Below are 16,613 nucleotides of genomic sequence, written 5' to 3'. Positions count from 1 at the left end.
GATATAAAAGATTTGAACGTTTAAATGAACAAACCATGTGCCTGGATGGAGAAACTTGATCACGGTTAAATATCAAGAATTGATACAGGGCAATCCTTCTCAAATTAATATAGTTAATATAATTCCAGTCAATATTTTAACTGAAATATGAGTTTCTAAAGTTTATTTGGAATGTGAGTGATGAACCAAGACAATTTTGAAAACATTCCAAATTCTCGATCTTCTGTATAGAATATGAAATTATACAAGCTGCAGTAACTCATTTAATCCTAATTTAGGAATAAACAGACTAATGGAAAAGTATTGACTCAGATGTAGAAGTGTCTCTGTATGGCATTTGGCATATCACTTCAAATTAGTTAGGAATGTGTGGATTTTTAAATGAGGAGTGAGGTGATTGAAAAAGGAACTTTCTTGCCCCGTAAAATCAAATTCCAGATGGATGAACATTTTAAATTTTATTTTTAAAAATTTTTTATAATAATTTATTATGTTAGTCACCATACAGTACATCCCTAGTTTTTGATGTAAAGTTCCATGATTCATTATTTGTGTATAACACCCAGTGCACCATGCAATACGTGCCCTCCTTAATACCCATCACCAGCCTATCCCATTCCCCCATCCCCCTCCCCTCTGAAGCCCTCAGTTTGTTTCCCAGAGTCCATAGTCTCTCATGGTTCATTCCTCCTTCTATTTACCCCCCTTTCTTCTTCCCTTTCTTCTTCTACCGATCTTCCTACTTCTTATGTTCCGTAAATGAGTGAAACCATATGATAATTGTCTTTTTCTACTTGACTTATTTCGCTTAGCATTATCTCCTCCAATCCCGTCCATGTTGCAGCAAATGTTGAGAAATCGTTCTTTTGATGGCTGAGTAATATTCCGTTGTATATATGGACCACATATTCAAATACTATTAGAAAATATTTTAGTCTTATGAGAAGAAGGTCAGAAGCCAAAAAGAGAACAGAATTGATTACATAAAAGGAAAACCTATACAATGACAAAATATTTTATAAGCCTCGTTAAAAGACAAACTTGGGAAAGCTATTTAGCAGTGAGTTGTAAATTGTCAAAATAATTTAAATGCTAAAAATGGAGAACTTTGAAGTTTTATTTCTGATTTCCTACTTTGTGTGTTAACATTTATGTGTAGGTGGGGAATTAATAAATTTTCATTTGTAGTTGTGATACATAATATTTCTTTTTTAAACTTAAGGAAATTTGTAAAAAGTTCTTATCTTACTAAAAGTATCTTTTTTAAAATGGAATATGTGTTTGCATGAATAAAATAATGTATCTCTTCAAGAATTGCAGGTAAAAGGAATCTTCTCTTCTCTTTTCTTTTCTTTTCTTTTCTTTTCTTTTCTTTTCTTTTCTTTTTTCTTTTCTCTTTTAGGGAGGGTGGGTAGGAGCAAGGGGAGGGAAAGAGAGAATCTTAGCAGGCTCCACACCCACCGCAGAGGGGCTTGATCTCACAACCCTGAGATCCTGACCTGAAATGAAATCAAGAATTGGACGCTTAACAGACTGAGCCACCCAGGTGCACCTATAAAGAATGTTTTCTTAAGACATATTGTTACCACCACTAAAAAATTAGTTATATACTAAAATGGTTATAGAAGCATTGTTGATGTTTAAAGCTTATGCCGTGTTATGTCTCAATAAATACTGATTAATCTTAACTTCAGATGTTTTCTTTTGTTCAGTCAGGTCAATTCAGTGAAGATATGATACCCACAGTGGGCTTCAACATGAGGAAAGTAACTAAAGGTAACGTCACAATAAAGGTACGTGATCTTCTTGCCATACTTGATTTAAATTGTCAGCATATACAGCTACAAAGTTTTCTTTTTCTTTGTTTTTTGCATGCTTATTTGTACTTCTTAACTCATGAATGGGTATATTCCAAAAGAATGTAAATCAGTTGTTTTTTTCTTCTCTCATAAATTAAAATGTGTAAGTTGAAATGTTATTAAGTGTCATAAAAAACTTAACATATGGCTTGGCAGAATAATAATTGCGATGTAGATGTTCCTAGGAAATAAAAATCCCATGTTTGAGATTCTGTATTTGGAGAGTGGAATTACATTATTTCATGGACAGTATTTTATATTGAAAGATAATTTATTATTTATAATACTGGTAATTTAGTATTATATTTGTGGTACATATATGGTAACCCAGTTTTCTCTTTCTTTGCTACTAAGCCCTAAAATTAAAACTATATAATAAGAAAGCTAACTAGTTGAACATAATTTTGTTTTTAGAATGAATTTGACAGGTTTAAATCGTGGACTGTTGGACTCTTTATCAGGGGCCATATTTTAGTTTTTTTGTGTGTGTTCTGTAGTTCATGGCCATTTAATTGTCTAATTAAACAATTGTCTAATTGTCTGAGCCCTTACAGCCATTTCACCCAATTCCTGTGGCTCACAGAAGCTGCTTACTAAATTCTTCCTGGAGCTAATCTAATGAAGTTTCTCATTTTTCATGTATGGGTCTCTTTATGCATATTGTAGGTTCTATAGTTAAACTGGAAGCCTCTTGAAGATACATACCATGACTTAAGATGTTTATGTAGGCCAGTGTCCAGAATAGTACCTACTGAGTAGGCATAATTATGAAATTATTGTGGGTAGTAGCTTTTGTGTGGATACAATAATTTTGTAAATGATTAGGCATTAATGCATACCCAATCAGACAATTAAATCTTAATAGATTCTGAATGAACTGTTATTTTCTCTTTTGGCATTCAAATCTGGATGATGCGTGATTTGGTACATGCTGAAAATGTTCTCTTAAAGATACATTTTCAATACGGAAATGTATTGGTTAACAAGCAAAGAAAGTATTGCACAAAATCTTCTTTAGTAGAACTTACTAGATCCAGTGTAAACATATTAAATATGAGCTTCAAGTTTAGAAGCGGACCCAAGAGCTTCTAGATTAAGAACTTGTTTCAGCTCAGGTTTTTCAGGAGTAATTTGGCTCTAGCATTGTGGAAATGGGCATATCTGCCTGATCTTTCTTTCCTTCTTCTGCTACTTTTTCTTTCATTGTATTACTTAAAATATCTTAATTAAGGGGCGCCTGGGTGGCACAGCGGTTAAGCGTCTGCCTTCGGCTCAGGGTGTGATCCCAGCGTTATGGGATCGAGCCCCACATCAGGCTCCTCCGCTATGAGCCTGCTTCTTCCTCTCTCACTCCCCCTGCTTGTGTTCCCTCTCTCACTGGCTGTCTCTATCTCTGTCAAATAAATAAATAAAATCTTAAAAAAATATATCTTAATTAAGAATTGTCTGTCTTGATTTAAAGATTTGGGACATAGGAGGACAACCCCGATTCCGGAGCATGTGGGAACGGTACTGCAGAGGAGTCAATGCCATTGTGTAAGCACTTTTTTAAAAAGTCAGTTTAGGTTTCCAGGAAAAAAGGTTATTTTTAATACTTCCGAAGGCTCAATTTTTATTTCATACCATAACAGTCTTTCTTAGTGTAATCCCATTAATAATGAAACTTTAACAAATTTAATCATAAATGAGAATTTTAGTTATTTTTTTTTGTTCATGGATCTAAGAACTAAGAGATATAAATGTTTTACTATCATGTATTAGCATCTAAGTATAGTCTTCTTAAAAGTATTTTTGGGTACTGAGATTTTCTTTATCTAGGTCTTTATTTTGATTAACAATTTCAGTAATGTAACTCTTTTTTTAAAAGTTTGTTTATTTAAGTAATCTCTGCACTCAATGTGGGGCCCAAACTCAGGACCCCAAGATCAAGAGTTACATGCTCTTCTGACTGAGCCAGCCAGGAGTCCCTTGGTAGTATAAATATGAAAATTAAAAATCTTTATCCCTAATTTTGACCATCAGAGAATTTGGAGATGAGATTTTGAAATCGTTTTTTTTTTTTTTTTTAAGTTACATGATAGATGCTGCTGATCGTGAAAAGATAGAAGCCTCTCGAAATGAACTACATAATCTTCTAGATAAACCACAGTTACAAGGAATTCCAGTAAGTATGGAGTTCTTGTTATTTTATGTTATATGATTATAATTATTAAAATTATAAATGCATGATTTATTGTTTTTGAAATCAGTTAAATGTCTTAAAGTCTTAAAAGGCTTATCTCTACTGAATACTAGCCATATACCGGGCTCTGTGCTATTTATTCATTTCTTAACCAGCTATTTATTAAACTATATATAATAGGAGCAGTGCTCAGTCCTGGGGAAGACAGTGATGAACAGAAGTGAATAGAAGCATGCTCCCTGCCATCATGGAGTTTGTGGTTTAGTAGGAAAGGTAGATGCCATGAAATCACTTGAATAATACAGCTCCGATAAGTGCTATGAAGGAGAGGTACCAGGAGCCATGAGTTAAAATTAGAGGGGAGATTTGATCTAGTTTGAGGGAAGAAAGGATTCCCTGCGGAAGTGTTGCTTGAGCTGAATTGTGAGGGATATGTAGACATGTGAGGAATGGGGCGATTGGAAGAAAAGAGAACTGTAGACAAAAGGCCTTTTGGTAGGAGGAAGCAAGACACTGAGAGGAGCCCAGTCTCCCTAGAGCAAAAGCAAAGTGAGAGGGTGGGGAGAGTGTGGTGAGCCATGTGGGAGCTAGGATACTAGAGGAGGCTGGACTAGACTGTGTGTGAAGCTGTTGCTAGTGTTTTAAAACTTTTTTCCTGAAGTGTTTCTTTTTCTTTTTTTTCAAGATTTTATTTATTAGAGCAGGTAGGGGTGGGGGGAGGGGGAGGAGCAGAGGGAGAGGGAGGAGGAGAAGCAGACTCTGCCCTGAGTGCAGAGATCCACGCGGGGGTGGGGGGTGGGGTGGTGGTAATCAACCCCATGACCCTGAAACGATGACCTGAGCCGAAAATCAAGAATCGGACGTTCAGCTGCTCAACCGACTGAGCCACCTAAGCACTCACTGTTGGACTGTTTTAAATGTCAGAATGTTATTTAAGTCATTCTGATTTCAGTTTAAGAATGGATTAAAGTGGCAAGGGGGACTCTAAGGAGGGCAGTTTGAGGAAGCTGTTTAAGTTGTCTTGGCAAATTACAGTACCATGGGTTAGGGTGGTAGTAGACAAGTTGGTGAGAAGGAAACTGATCTTAGGGATATTTAGGAATGCTGTCCACCAGACTTGGTAATGGATTGGAAAAGGAGATATAAAAAATAATTCCTAGTTTCTGGTTCATGAAGTTAGATGGAAGGGGGTGCCATTTGTTTAGCTGAAGAATGTTGCAAAAGGACCACGCTTTAGCCTCATGACAAGTTCATGAATATTAAATACTGAGGTATATTTTCTCAGGTAATCCTTAAAACATAATGAGGGTCATGGTTATCCCTCCTTTATAACCATTGTTCTTCAGGGTTACATGGCAGCGTTAGTATGTTGTGCAGCCAGGTTTTGAATTCATGTCTATCTGACTTCAAAGCCTGTTCTTTTTCTGCTGTGTTAAAACCTGGTTCTGTGTACCTACTGTAAGTAAAAGTCAGTCTTACCTTAAGGTCACCAAAAGTCTTCTTAGCTGCAAGCAATAGAAAGGACTTAAGTAGAAAGGAATTCATTGAAAGTATATCGGGTAGCTCACAGTGTTTCTCAGAAGGCTGCGCATAAGCAGGCTCAGGAAATAGGCTGGAACGAGGAAGCTGAGCAGCTGCCAGGATCATATCCAAACTCACCACGGAGTAAGTGTGGTGACCATATGCAGTTTCTGAACACTAGACAAAATTGTTCTGATTGGAAGGTCGTCTAGCTGATTCCCTTTCCCTATCAGAATGGGTTCTCTATCCTGCTTTCTTGCATCACGGCCTCTGCATTGAAAGGTTTGGTTCATCCTAGATTATGTGTCCACGCTCTAGCAGAAAGGAAAGCTGGGGCAAAAATTATCCATTGAAGCAAGTAGCTTTATTGGGAGGCAGGTTCATAAGGTAGGAGGAGAGTTCTTAAATGTAGTAAGAGGACTAAAATGCCAGGTAACCCTCAAACTGACTGCTGGTCACAAATGGCCATGATATTATTTTCAGAAATTCAGGCAGGTCCAGCTTGAGAACTTAGTGTGACTTAAATGAGAGTATGGAGAGGGGTGAAAGTTGGGGAAGGGGAGACAGGCTGTGGTTTAACATTGTCCTGTGAGCTCCCAGTGTCCCTGACTCTCTGTGCCTCTGTCCTTGTCTCTTTGTCCTTTGTGCAAAGTAAGAGTCTAGGTCCTATGAGTAGAAATGGTCAGAATGTGTGGAGTAGGGTGGGGGTGTTTTAAGTGAAAGAAATAGGTATGGCAAGGTAGACATGGCATGTACTTCGTTCAGATGGGTCAGAGATTACATGTTCTTAGAGAACACTGATTCAGAGTATGGATATTCTCAAATATGTCATATCTACTCCTATTCTTTCCTTCTCTGAGGCAGAAAGGACTTATCTGAGAAGATAGAGTGGTGATTGGGAAGCCTGTCTCTCCTTTCCTTTTCAAAGCACATCTAGCAACCAGATAATACCATTTATTCCTAGAGCTTAGGACTGCTATATTTATCCTGATTTCCAGACTTAACCATTGTCTTAGAATATTTCTACATGATATTCTATAGGATGGATCAGGAATTTTAAAAGCATATTTATATGTTTGTATGATTAATGGCTAACATAAAAGTGGTTAAAAATTGTTCCCCCACTCTTGGTTGTGTTAAGATCATATTCACATTTTGGTAGAGATTTATTTAGAAATTGCAGAATACATACCATATTTAAGAATATGGTAAGAATTTAAGAATATTTTAAGTAGAAGTTAGCAGCCACATACTGAATTAGGGGCATCCATGTGGTAGAAGTTGAAATGAATGCTAATTTGAAAGATTAAATAAATGAGATAGGCCACCAGTTATACAAATATACCTCAATATTATGGCATGTGGTAGCATTCTAATTTTAATGTCTACAAATATGACTATCTCATGCTTCTGTGACCTTTTCTTACATAAAAGTTTATTGTTAATATCTTTTCTTTTTAAAGGTGCTAGTACTTGGAAACAAGAGAGATCTTCCTAATGCCTTGGATGAGAAACAGCTAATTGAAAAAATGTATGTCTTAAGAATGAGTGATGGTGTTTTTTTTAAAAAAAAAATTGTTCTGCCTAAGAGACTCTTAATCTCAAGAAATAAACTGAGGGTTGCTGGAGTGGAGGAGGGTGGGAGGGATGGGGTGGCTGGGTGGTGGATATTGGGGAGGGTATGTGTTGTGGTGAGCACTGTGTATTGTGTAAGACTGATGAATTACAGACCCGTACCCCTGAAACAAATAATATATTATATGTTAATAATTTTAAAAAAAATTTTGGGGAGGGGCGCCTGGGTGGCACAGCGGTTGAGCGTCTGCCTTCGGCTCAGGGCGTGATCCCGGCGTTGTGGGATCGAGCCCCACATCAGGCTCTTCCGCTATGAGCCTGCTCCTTCCTCTCCCACTCCCCCTGCTTGTGTTCCCTCTCTCCCTGGCTGTCTCTATCTCTGTCGAATAAATGAATAAAATCTTTAAAAAAAAAAAAAAATTGGGGGGAAATAAGTTCTCAAGTCATACAAAAAAAATTGGTTCTAAATTATACTATTTTGCCCACTGCTTTGTTTAGCATCATTATATTATCATTATTATTATTATTATTATTTAAAGATTTTATTTTTAAGTAATCTCTACACCCAACATGGGGCTTGAATTTATAACCCCGAGATCAAGAGTCATACGCTTTTCCAGTTGAGCCAGCCAGGCCCTCCCATTATTTAGTAATGATTATAGCCATGTTTTTAGGTAAACATGGTAAATTTGGCCTACCAGAGAGGTGAATTCCTAAAAATTTTAGTAGTAGTAAAATAATTTCTTCAGTATAAAAAGATAAGAAAATTGAACAAAGAGTGATAGGTCTGATAGTTATTTTAAGCACAGACTTATTCTCTTAATTCTGCTTCTTACAGGAACCTGTCTGCTATTCAGGATAGAGAAATTTGCTGCTATTCAATTTCTTGCAAAGAAAAGGATAATATAGGTAAGAAATAACTGTGGAAGAAATGGGTATCACTGGAAGGGCTGTCTTAGAGCTTCTTATTCTTTATTATCCCCATTTCTGTTTAAGTGACTTCCTCTATAAGAGGACTGTTGTTTTTGCCTTAGGAAAAATAATAGACATTGTATCTTTTGACAGCAAATACAACATCCTGAATGTGCTCTATGCTATTTAAAGAAGTAAATGAAATAGACATGAAGTTAAACATTATGTGATATCAATTTATTGTATTAATTTTGGCAGAGCTAGTATCCAGCTGTGCTTTATAACAAAATGTTTTTGAAATAAGACTTCACAAAAATTGTTCTATAAGCACTTAAACAATTGTTCATTTTTTGAACCAGTATATTACCGTAATGTTAGTACTCTGTTGGAAGTATTACCCAAAAGTACCCTTCATCTATTTAATGTCTGTATTAATTTCCTAGAACTGCCATAGCAAAGTACCACAAACTGGGTGGTTTAAAATAGCAGAAATTTATTTTCTCAAGTTCAGGAGGCTAGGCGTCCAAAATCAAGGTGTTAAGCAGGGCCATGAAGGCTGTTGGGGAATATCCTTCCTTTCCTTTTCTTAGCTTGTGGTTGTAGGCCCCCTTTGGCATTCTTTGACGTATCAAGGCTTCACTCCAGTTTCTGCCTCTGGTTTCACATAGCCTTCTCTGTTTGTCTCTCTGTGTGTATTATTTTCTCTTTTTATAAAGATACATATCATTGGATTAGGGCCTACCTTCATTCAGTATGACCTCATATCTGTAAACACGATTTTTTAATAAATTCTGAGTTTCTAGGTAGGTGTGAATTTTTAGGGGACACTATTCAATCCAGTACAGTGTCCTTAAAGAATTTAAATATATCTGGCTGAACTTTAGTTTCTTAACTAATTTGTGAGAGGTTATTTAATAAAAGTGGATTGGAATGTCTGAGAAGGATCACAAGGTCAAAAGGAAAGATGAATAGAAACGTTTGACAAAATGAAAAGGCTAGTCAACCTGTTAGCTATATGAGTGAAAAGACCTATGACAGTGCAATACAATATACTCACTGGTAAAGTGTACCTTCATGACGAAAAGCTACTCAGACTAAGTCACATGGTTATTGTCTGACGTGACAGGTTCAACCAAACAAAATGCGAGAGAAGAGTTTAATTCATGTACCTTGAAGCAGCTGGGTATGTGGTCACTGGTGAAAAAAATCACTCTGTGGGCTACTACAGAAAAATGAGGCTGTCCATCATTGCCTTTTAATGGGCTGCAAACAGCATGGGCTTTGGAGTTAGGCAGCCTCAGGCCAGAACACTTGGTCCTAAGTTACTCTCTGACTGGCCTTGGACAAAGCACTTAACCTCCCTGATCTCCAATTTTACTCATCTATAAAATGGTGATAATGGTGGGTGAGAGGGAATGTGAAAATGCATTTCAGCATTTGACATATGGTGGATGTCACGTGGGTGTGTTAGTTTTCTGTTGCTGCTGTCAGTTAGAAGCCTGTCATAGTTCTCACTGAGCTAGAAATCAAGGACTAAAATGACAGGTTGTGCTCTTTTTGGAGACTCTAGGAGAGACTCCCATTTCCTTCTGTTTTTCAGCTTTTAGGTAATTGCCTGCATTCTTGGCTCATGGCTCTTTCCTCCATCTTCAAAGCCAAAAACATTGTATCTCTGACCATTCTACCATAGTCACACCTCCAATTAAAAACAAACAAACAAACCTTGTATTGGAGTAGAGTGTAACACATAGTGCCAACACAGTGTGTTTAGAAGGTATTCTATTTTTTTTCCCTTTAGCCTTCATTCAGTATGTATTGGTTCTCATCATAGTTAACTTTTTTCCCAAGTCAGTTCTAGTGCATCAGCTCATTCCTCACCCCTCCTCAAACATGCTCTGATGAGCTCAAAGTGTTGATAGTTTTCTTGCTAATTCTGGGCTTCCTTTATTTATTTTTTATTTTTATTATTTTTTTAAGATTTTATTTTTAAGTAACTCTACACCCAACATGGGGCTTGAACTTAACAACCCAGAGATCAGGAGTCATGTGCTCTGCCCACTGAACCAGCCTTGCGCCCCTGGGCTTCCTTTAAAGAGCACCCAAAAGCAATCTGAGCCTAATACTTTGCTGATGGACACAAACTGTCCTCTGTTAAATGGGTAGAATAAGTGATATGCTATATTGTGAGCATTTAGTTAATTTGAGGACAGATTCTTCAAGCACTTAGGGTTACTTAGAGTTTATTAAACCCCCCACCCCCATGTTAGGAGGAATTCATGTTAAGTTTTAAGTTGTGTCCCCAAGAGAGCATTTACTTACACACCACTGGTTCTCATTGAAGGATTTGCCCCCAGGATACATTTGGCAATGTTTGGAGACACTTGGTTGTCATAATGAAGAGTGTGATGCTGGCACTTAGTGGGTAGAGACCAGGGATATTCTAAACATGCTACCATCCCCCACAGCTGAGAATTGTCCAGCCTAAAATGTTAGTAGTGGTGAGGTTGAAAAACTGTGTTCTGCATACACTAACCATAATTTTAGGACATTGTGCTATTCTGTAAATCCATTTCACTCCCTTATATTTTCTCTGGTATTTCATAAAATAGGGGGGAAAAGTTATTGAAATGAGAAAAAAAAAATCCTTTGTTTTACTTCCTTGAGAAACTAGCCGAATACTTTTCCCGAAAAAATCTTGTAAGCTCATTCAGAAGTAAATGCCCGAGGGGCACCTGGGTGGCTCAGTTGGTTAAGTGGCTGCCTTCGGCTCAGGTCATGATCCCAGGGTCCTGGATCAAGCCCCGCATCAGGCTCCCTGCTCAGTGGGGAACCTGCTTCTCCTTCTCCCTTTGCTACTCCCTCTGCTTGTGCTTTCCTGTTCTATCAAATAAATAAAATCTTTCAAAAAAAAAAAAGAAGTAAATGCCCGAGAGTTGGTGAGAACTTCTTTTGTTATTTGAGGCTGACCTCATAGTCTGTCATAGAGCTCCATAGTCAGCAGTTTGTGATTGTAGAACTGCCGCTTCACTTACTAGCAAGCCCAAGGAAATGGATCCACTCTAACTAGATTCAAAACAAGTGGTTTGTAAATCAGAATGCCTGTTTATTTGGATGGAGCAAGAAATACAACTAACGGCCAAGTAGATTAGACTTCTTGGGTAGTCTAATCAGAACATCCTCTTTAATTTCACCTTTTACAACATATTTTAGAACCAAATTTATGAATTTACTCAATTATTCCAGAAGTATCTCAGTGCACATCGGTTGTATATTCTCCTTCCAGCTTCCCAGTGTGGAATATGAAATACTTCAGTAATGTGTCCTCAGACCACACATAGAACAGATTACTTCTGTGAACATGATCTTTGCAAAGATGACTCATACTTGTGGCCCTTTTTGTCATGGAAGATGACTCCTTCATTTGAGTATCTTATTTCTTTTCTGCTTTTTTATCTAGTCTTAAGGATCCATTTGTCTTAGGATATAACTTCTGCCCAGTGTCCATAAGCTTTGTTTATTTTTTTTTTTTAAGTGGATTTCTTAAATATTTAAACCTGGGCATTTCACTCTCAGATTTACCTTTCTCCCCATTCAATCCTAATGAATGTGGCTTTGCTCTTACTACACACTGCTGTCCTCCTCTTAAAGTGCACATGATCTGGTTCAACAGTCAGGTTAAATCATTGTTTCCACAACTCTGAACAGGTTGCATTTATTCAGATCTCAGCTCTAGGCTATTCTTTACATGTATGTGGCTTACAGGTTCCGTAACACATATTAGCTTGTAAACTGAATTTGCACTCATCCTTCAGGTTTGGAGAATTGAGTGCTGCTTCTTTTTTTTTTTTTTTTTAAGATTTTATTTATTTATTTGAAAGAGATAGAGACAGCCAGCGAGAGAGGGAACACAAGCAGGGGGAGTGGGAGAGGAAGAAGCAGGCTCACAGCGGACGAGCCTGACGTGGGGCTCGATCCCATAACGCCGGGATCACGCCCTGAGCCAAAGGCAGACGCTTAACCGCCGTGCCACCCAGGCGCCCCTGAGTGCTGCTTCTGATAGATGCTCACATACTGTTTATATGGATGACACATTTTTAAAGAACTCAAGGACAGTAATTCACTGTTTCAACTTAGCTGCCTTCTCTTGTCAATCTAAGTGCTTTTTTTGGCTGATCTCAGCTATGATAGCTTCAGCTGCCACCTCTGTGGTGACATCTTACCAGTTCCCATCCCTCTCTGAGATCGATATCGATATAGCTAAAACTATCTGCTGGACATCTCCATGCTTGTTACCTTCTGCACCTCAAATCTGATATGCTCTGTAGCTAAATTCTTTATCTTTTTTTTCTCAAGTCTGTTCTTTCTTAACCACCGTGTTTGTCAACAGCTCCATGACAAACACAACTCACTGAGGCCAGAAGATTCTCTGTTCGTGTCTTGGTCAACTCCACATTTTCCTTCTTCCATCCCTACAACATTTGTTTGCTACAGGCCTTCACATTTCCTATTCTTGCTGTGATAGCGTCTATACCGACAACTCCAAATTGTCCTCCTCTGTTGCCATTGTTGATCATCCTAAAATAAACTAATATAATTTTCTTGCTTAAAATTCTCCAGTAACTTCCAGTTGACTTGAGACTAAAACCCAAACTTAGTAGCATGTTCGAGTGGTATACAAGGTTATCTGGCTCCCTCTAGCCCGTGGTTCTCAGTTGAGGACATTTTTCCTCCTCAGGAGACATTTGGCAATCCCTAAAGACGTTATTGGTTGTCATAGTTGTGGGTGTGTAGGGGGAGTGATAATGGCATCTAGGCGTAGAGGTCACGGATGCCACAAAATAGTCTGCCATGCACAGGAAAGGCCTTTGTCCTGTCCCAGCAAAGAATTATCCAGTCCAAAAGCTCAAAACGGTGAAGTTGAGAACCCCTGCTGTAGCCTTAGCGATGAGTGGTGGCCCCTTCCCCTAATCCTGTGCTTCATCCACATCTTATCACATACAATCCATCCACATCTCCACACTGTGCATACCTTTGTTTATTCTTTTGCTTTTGTTGTTTCCTTTGCCTGGAATTCTGTGGGGCAGCCCTTCTCCCAGTCCCACATGAGTTCTTCTATGTTTTCTGACTTGATACTAAAAGCTCCTTCAGGGGATAGTGGGGTTCTCCCATATCTTTGCATTCCTGGCACTTCACATACAGTACTTATCTTAACAGGCAGTCAGTAAATTTTTGAATGAATAAAAGATGGCACAGGCTGTCCTGAGGATCATTTAACTTTTAAATCAGAGACTGCTGAGTCTTGAATTAATTCCTTAGAATGTCCTCGTGAAGTTTAGGTAATGGAGAATAGTACAGATGCAAAAAGCAGAAGCAGGCAGGCCCAGCATGTACTTTGAATTAGCTGCATTTTAAATACTGTCTCTCATGTTTAGTGTCTTAACTTTGATATCTTAATGCCTTCAATTTTTTTCCCTCCATCTTTAGATATCACACTTCAGTGGCTTATTCAACATTCAAAATCTAGAAGAAGCTGAAGCATCTCCTGAAGTCTTCCAGTCCTTCCTGGCTATAATCCTAGAATTATTGTCCGTTCCTCTGAAGTACTTCCCAGAATACGGTCCTTCCTAAACCCAAGAAATTGCCTTTTTCAGAGTTTATTTCTCTTGTGCACTGCTGAAGATGTGTATCCCTACTTCTTCATAAAGAATCAGCTAGAGTTGTCATGATAAAGTCAGCACACACAAAAAAAGCTTCTTATACATACTTGTCTTAAACAGTGTATAGAGCTTTTTTTTTTTTTTTTTTTTTTAAACACACACTTGACCATCTTAAATCAAGAAAATTGCATATTTCTGTTCTGGTCTTTCTGGGCCAGATTTTTATATTGGTTTTCAGTAAATGTTTATGATATTTCATTATAGAGTCCATTAGCTTAATACTGATACTGACTTGGTACAGCATGAAGTTTCTAGTGCCACATACAGTATTTAGAAAACCTTTAGTCTGACTCATGTGGGATATAAACATAATGTTTACATATCTCACAAATGCATGTGAAATGTATAATTACACCTTAGGAATTTAAAAAATGGTCTGCAAAGAGTGAGCAGAGGCACCAGATCAGTGTTGTTATTGGTTCTTTACACTGGTGAGATCGTACATGAATTTTAAAAACATCTGCTTTCTGAGAATTCTTCATCACCAGATAGCAGCTGGGGATATGGGAGGAACTAAGGCATGCTGTTGTGTATCTGTCCAGATCATTACTTCTCTATTTTTTCTTCTTTTTCTTTTTCTCTTTTTTTTTGGGGGGGGGGAGTGGTTCAACACAATTTTTTAAAGGGTTGGGAATTGAAGATTTTCTCAAAGGCTTTCATGAATTTAGAGCATTCCAGCCAATATAATAAAATGTGTTAAGAATGTCAGACTTTGTTCAAACACCTGTTTGTTCTTTCTATCTCTAGTCATTAAATCAGTGCTGCTGCATGACACTCTAACTCTCGACTTTTTATATCCAGTCATAGACTTTCAGCACAATAGATACTTAGAAACAAATAAAAATTCTTATTTTTCTCTCTTATTGATGTAAGGTTCGGCACTCTTTTGTCTGGTGCCATTAGACATCTCGATTATTGTGACAACTCTAGACCTGCCTGCTCTATCTAAGGTAATCATGCGCAGCGTCTACAGGTTGTTTCATGATCCATCACACAGAGAACTGAGGAGCTGATGCTGTGTATTGTTTGCTTCTACAACACGGAGATGTATAGAAACTTAAAACGAACATGTTTGTAGTTTAGTGACGTCCATATACATAAAGGGACACATTAATACTGGTTCACTTGTAAATTGTTACTCACATAAAACCACTGTAGTAGATAAAACTTTATGCTACACCCGCTTCTGTGTTGCCTCACACTGTGTGTGATTGTGTTTCTTTTGTTAAGCAGCACTCATGTAGACAGTGCATTTCCATACATGTTGAGCACTCAGAGTGCAGTCAACAGTTGTTTTAATGAATACCAGTTTTAATTTATAGACTGCCATGGCCTTAACAATATTCTGTACAAAATACTGCACTGTGTTGCACAGATACTACTTGTTTTCCTCCATTCACGTTTTTGTGAGTAGAATCTCAGCTTTTAAAATTCTGTTCTTACTCTTTGAAGCATGTTGCATACTTCCCTGATGGGATGGATGGTTCTGTAAATGAAGGGATATTTAAACTTGTTACAGTAGCTCAACACCATTAATGGTTACTCTGAACCATTACAAAGAATGTGGCAATTTGCTTGTGCCTAAAAGGAGGAATTGGAACTAAAGTGTGTGACTGTGTGGGGACTGCATAGGTTCGTTAATTGACCTATAGCTAAAACTTAACGTGTTTGTGTGTCTGTTCATTGCTTTCAGCATTTCAAGACATCCAAACTCTACTACCAACATTTTCCTGTGCATTAACTTCTGCATGTGAAAACTTAACAGTTACTGAACTTTGTAAATACGTGAATTTTTTTATTTAGGTGATGCATTTTTTGTCTGTTTACTGCTCTTCTCAGCTTTATTCAATAAACTTGCATTTTGAGGGTTGTATTGACAATTTTAACTTAAAATGTGCATCATGATGGAAGGTGCTGACTTTTTGGGAAGGGGATGGGAGGAAAGTTACCACGAGCAAGGTCCACAGACAATGTGTTAGAAAGAAATCAGCTCATTTCTCAAAGAATTGGGTCTGTGGGCTAGTTAAAATAGAAATAAACTTTTAAAATATCCACAGGATTGATATTGCGATTTTTGGGGGGGGGGGGACGATGGAGGAAATGCTATTACTTGTAAACTGTCCTGATATATCAAATTTAGGACTTTTAGAAGTGGCAGGAGGTAGTTGGTTAGGCATTTTATAATCTATTCGTTTTAAAAATTTTAACAAAAGTCGTCTAATAAGCTGAAATTGCAGGGCCGGTCTACTTAATTCAGTTCCAGAATGAAAAGATTTTAAATATCAAACGTGGTTTTCCCACAGAAGCACATTTTTAAAATAAAGCCATTTGGCCTGCTTTGCTAGTGAGTTATCTTTTGCATTATAAAAGTGAACATTTATCTCATCAAAGCTATTGCAGAAATGATTTTATGTAGTTTTACTGAAGAAAAGTTCAACTTGGCTTTTTCTCTATATCCGTACTGTTATTCTGTACAGCCAAACCTTGTTGGCCAATTGGATGTGTGATTTAGCATTTCTAGGACAGAAGTCTCTAGGATATCCAGTTTCATTTCTTGTATGGGGTTGGTGGAGATATTTAGTCAAGGAGTTAACTTGATCCTCTTCTTGTCACCCTTCTACCAAAGCGATTTTTGAAGGAGGAATGTGATATTTGGGAGAGGGGTGGGGAGGATATAAGGTTAGCTTACTGAATCCTTGATTTTAAGTTTATAACTGCTTTCAAAAATTGAGACTTCTAAAATTGTTTCCTTTGATTCTGTCAAGTAAATTGGATGTGTTGGAACTGTGGCTCCTTCAGTATTCATTGTTTTGACTGAGGAACTAATTGCCTTGTGTAATTCTATCC

The 16,613-nt window shown here is 37.6% G+C and overlaps 1 protein-coding gene across 1 annotated transcript in view; it reads left to right on the top strand.

Moving 5' to 3' along the window:
* ARL8B (ARF like GTPase 8B) overlaps nt 1-15,646 on the top strand; it is a 49,145-nt gene extending 33,499 nt beyond the window's left edge. The window contains exons 2-7 of the mRNA XM_045808127.2: nt 1,713-1,793; nt 3,322-3,395; nt 3,930-4,023; nt 7,026-7,093; nt 7,976-8,046; nt 13,534-15,646. Coding sequence (XP_045664083.1) covers nt 1,713-1,793; nt 3,322-3,395; nt 3,930-4,023; nt 7,026-7,093; nt 7,976-8,046; nt 13,534-13,583 — 438 coding nt within the window. The 3' untranslated portion in view covers nt 13,584-15,646. The remainder of the gene's footprint in view (nt 1-1,712; nt 1,794-3,321; nt 3,396-3,929; nt 4,024-7,025; nt 7,094-7,975; nt 8,047-13,533) is intronic.
* The last annotated feature ends 967 nt before the right edge of the window (nt 15,647-16,613 follow it).

The sequence above is a fragment of the Ursus americanus genome, chromosome 14 (genome assembly GCF_024610735.1).
Source record: "Ursus americanus isolate L20-20 chromosome 14, mUrsAme1.1.p, whole genome shotgun sequence".
Classification (NCBI taxonomy): domain Eukaryota; kingdom Metazoa; phylum Chordata; class Mammalia; order Carnivora; family Ursidae; genus Ursus; species Ursus americanus.
The sequence above is the reverse complement of the archived record's forward strand: the minus strand, read 5'-3'. Positions and strand labels throughout refer to the sequence as shown.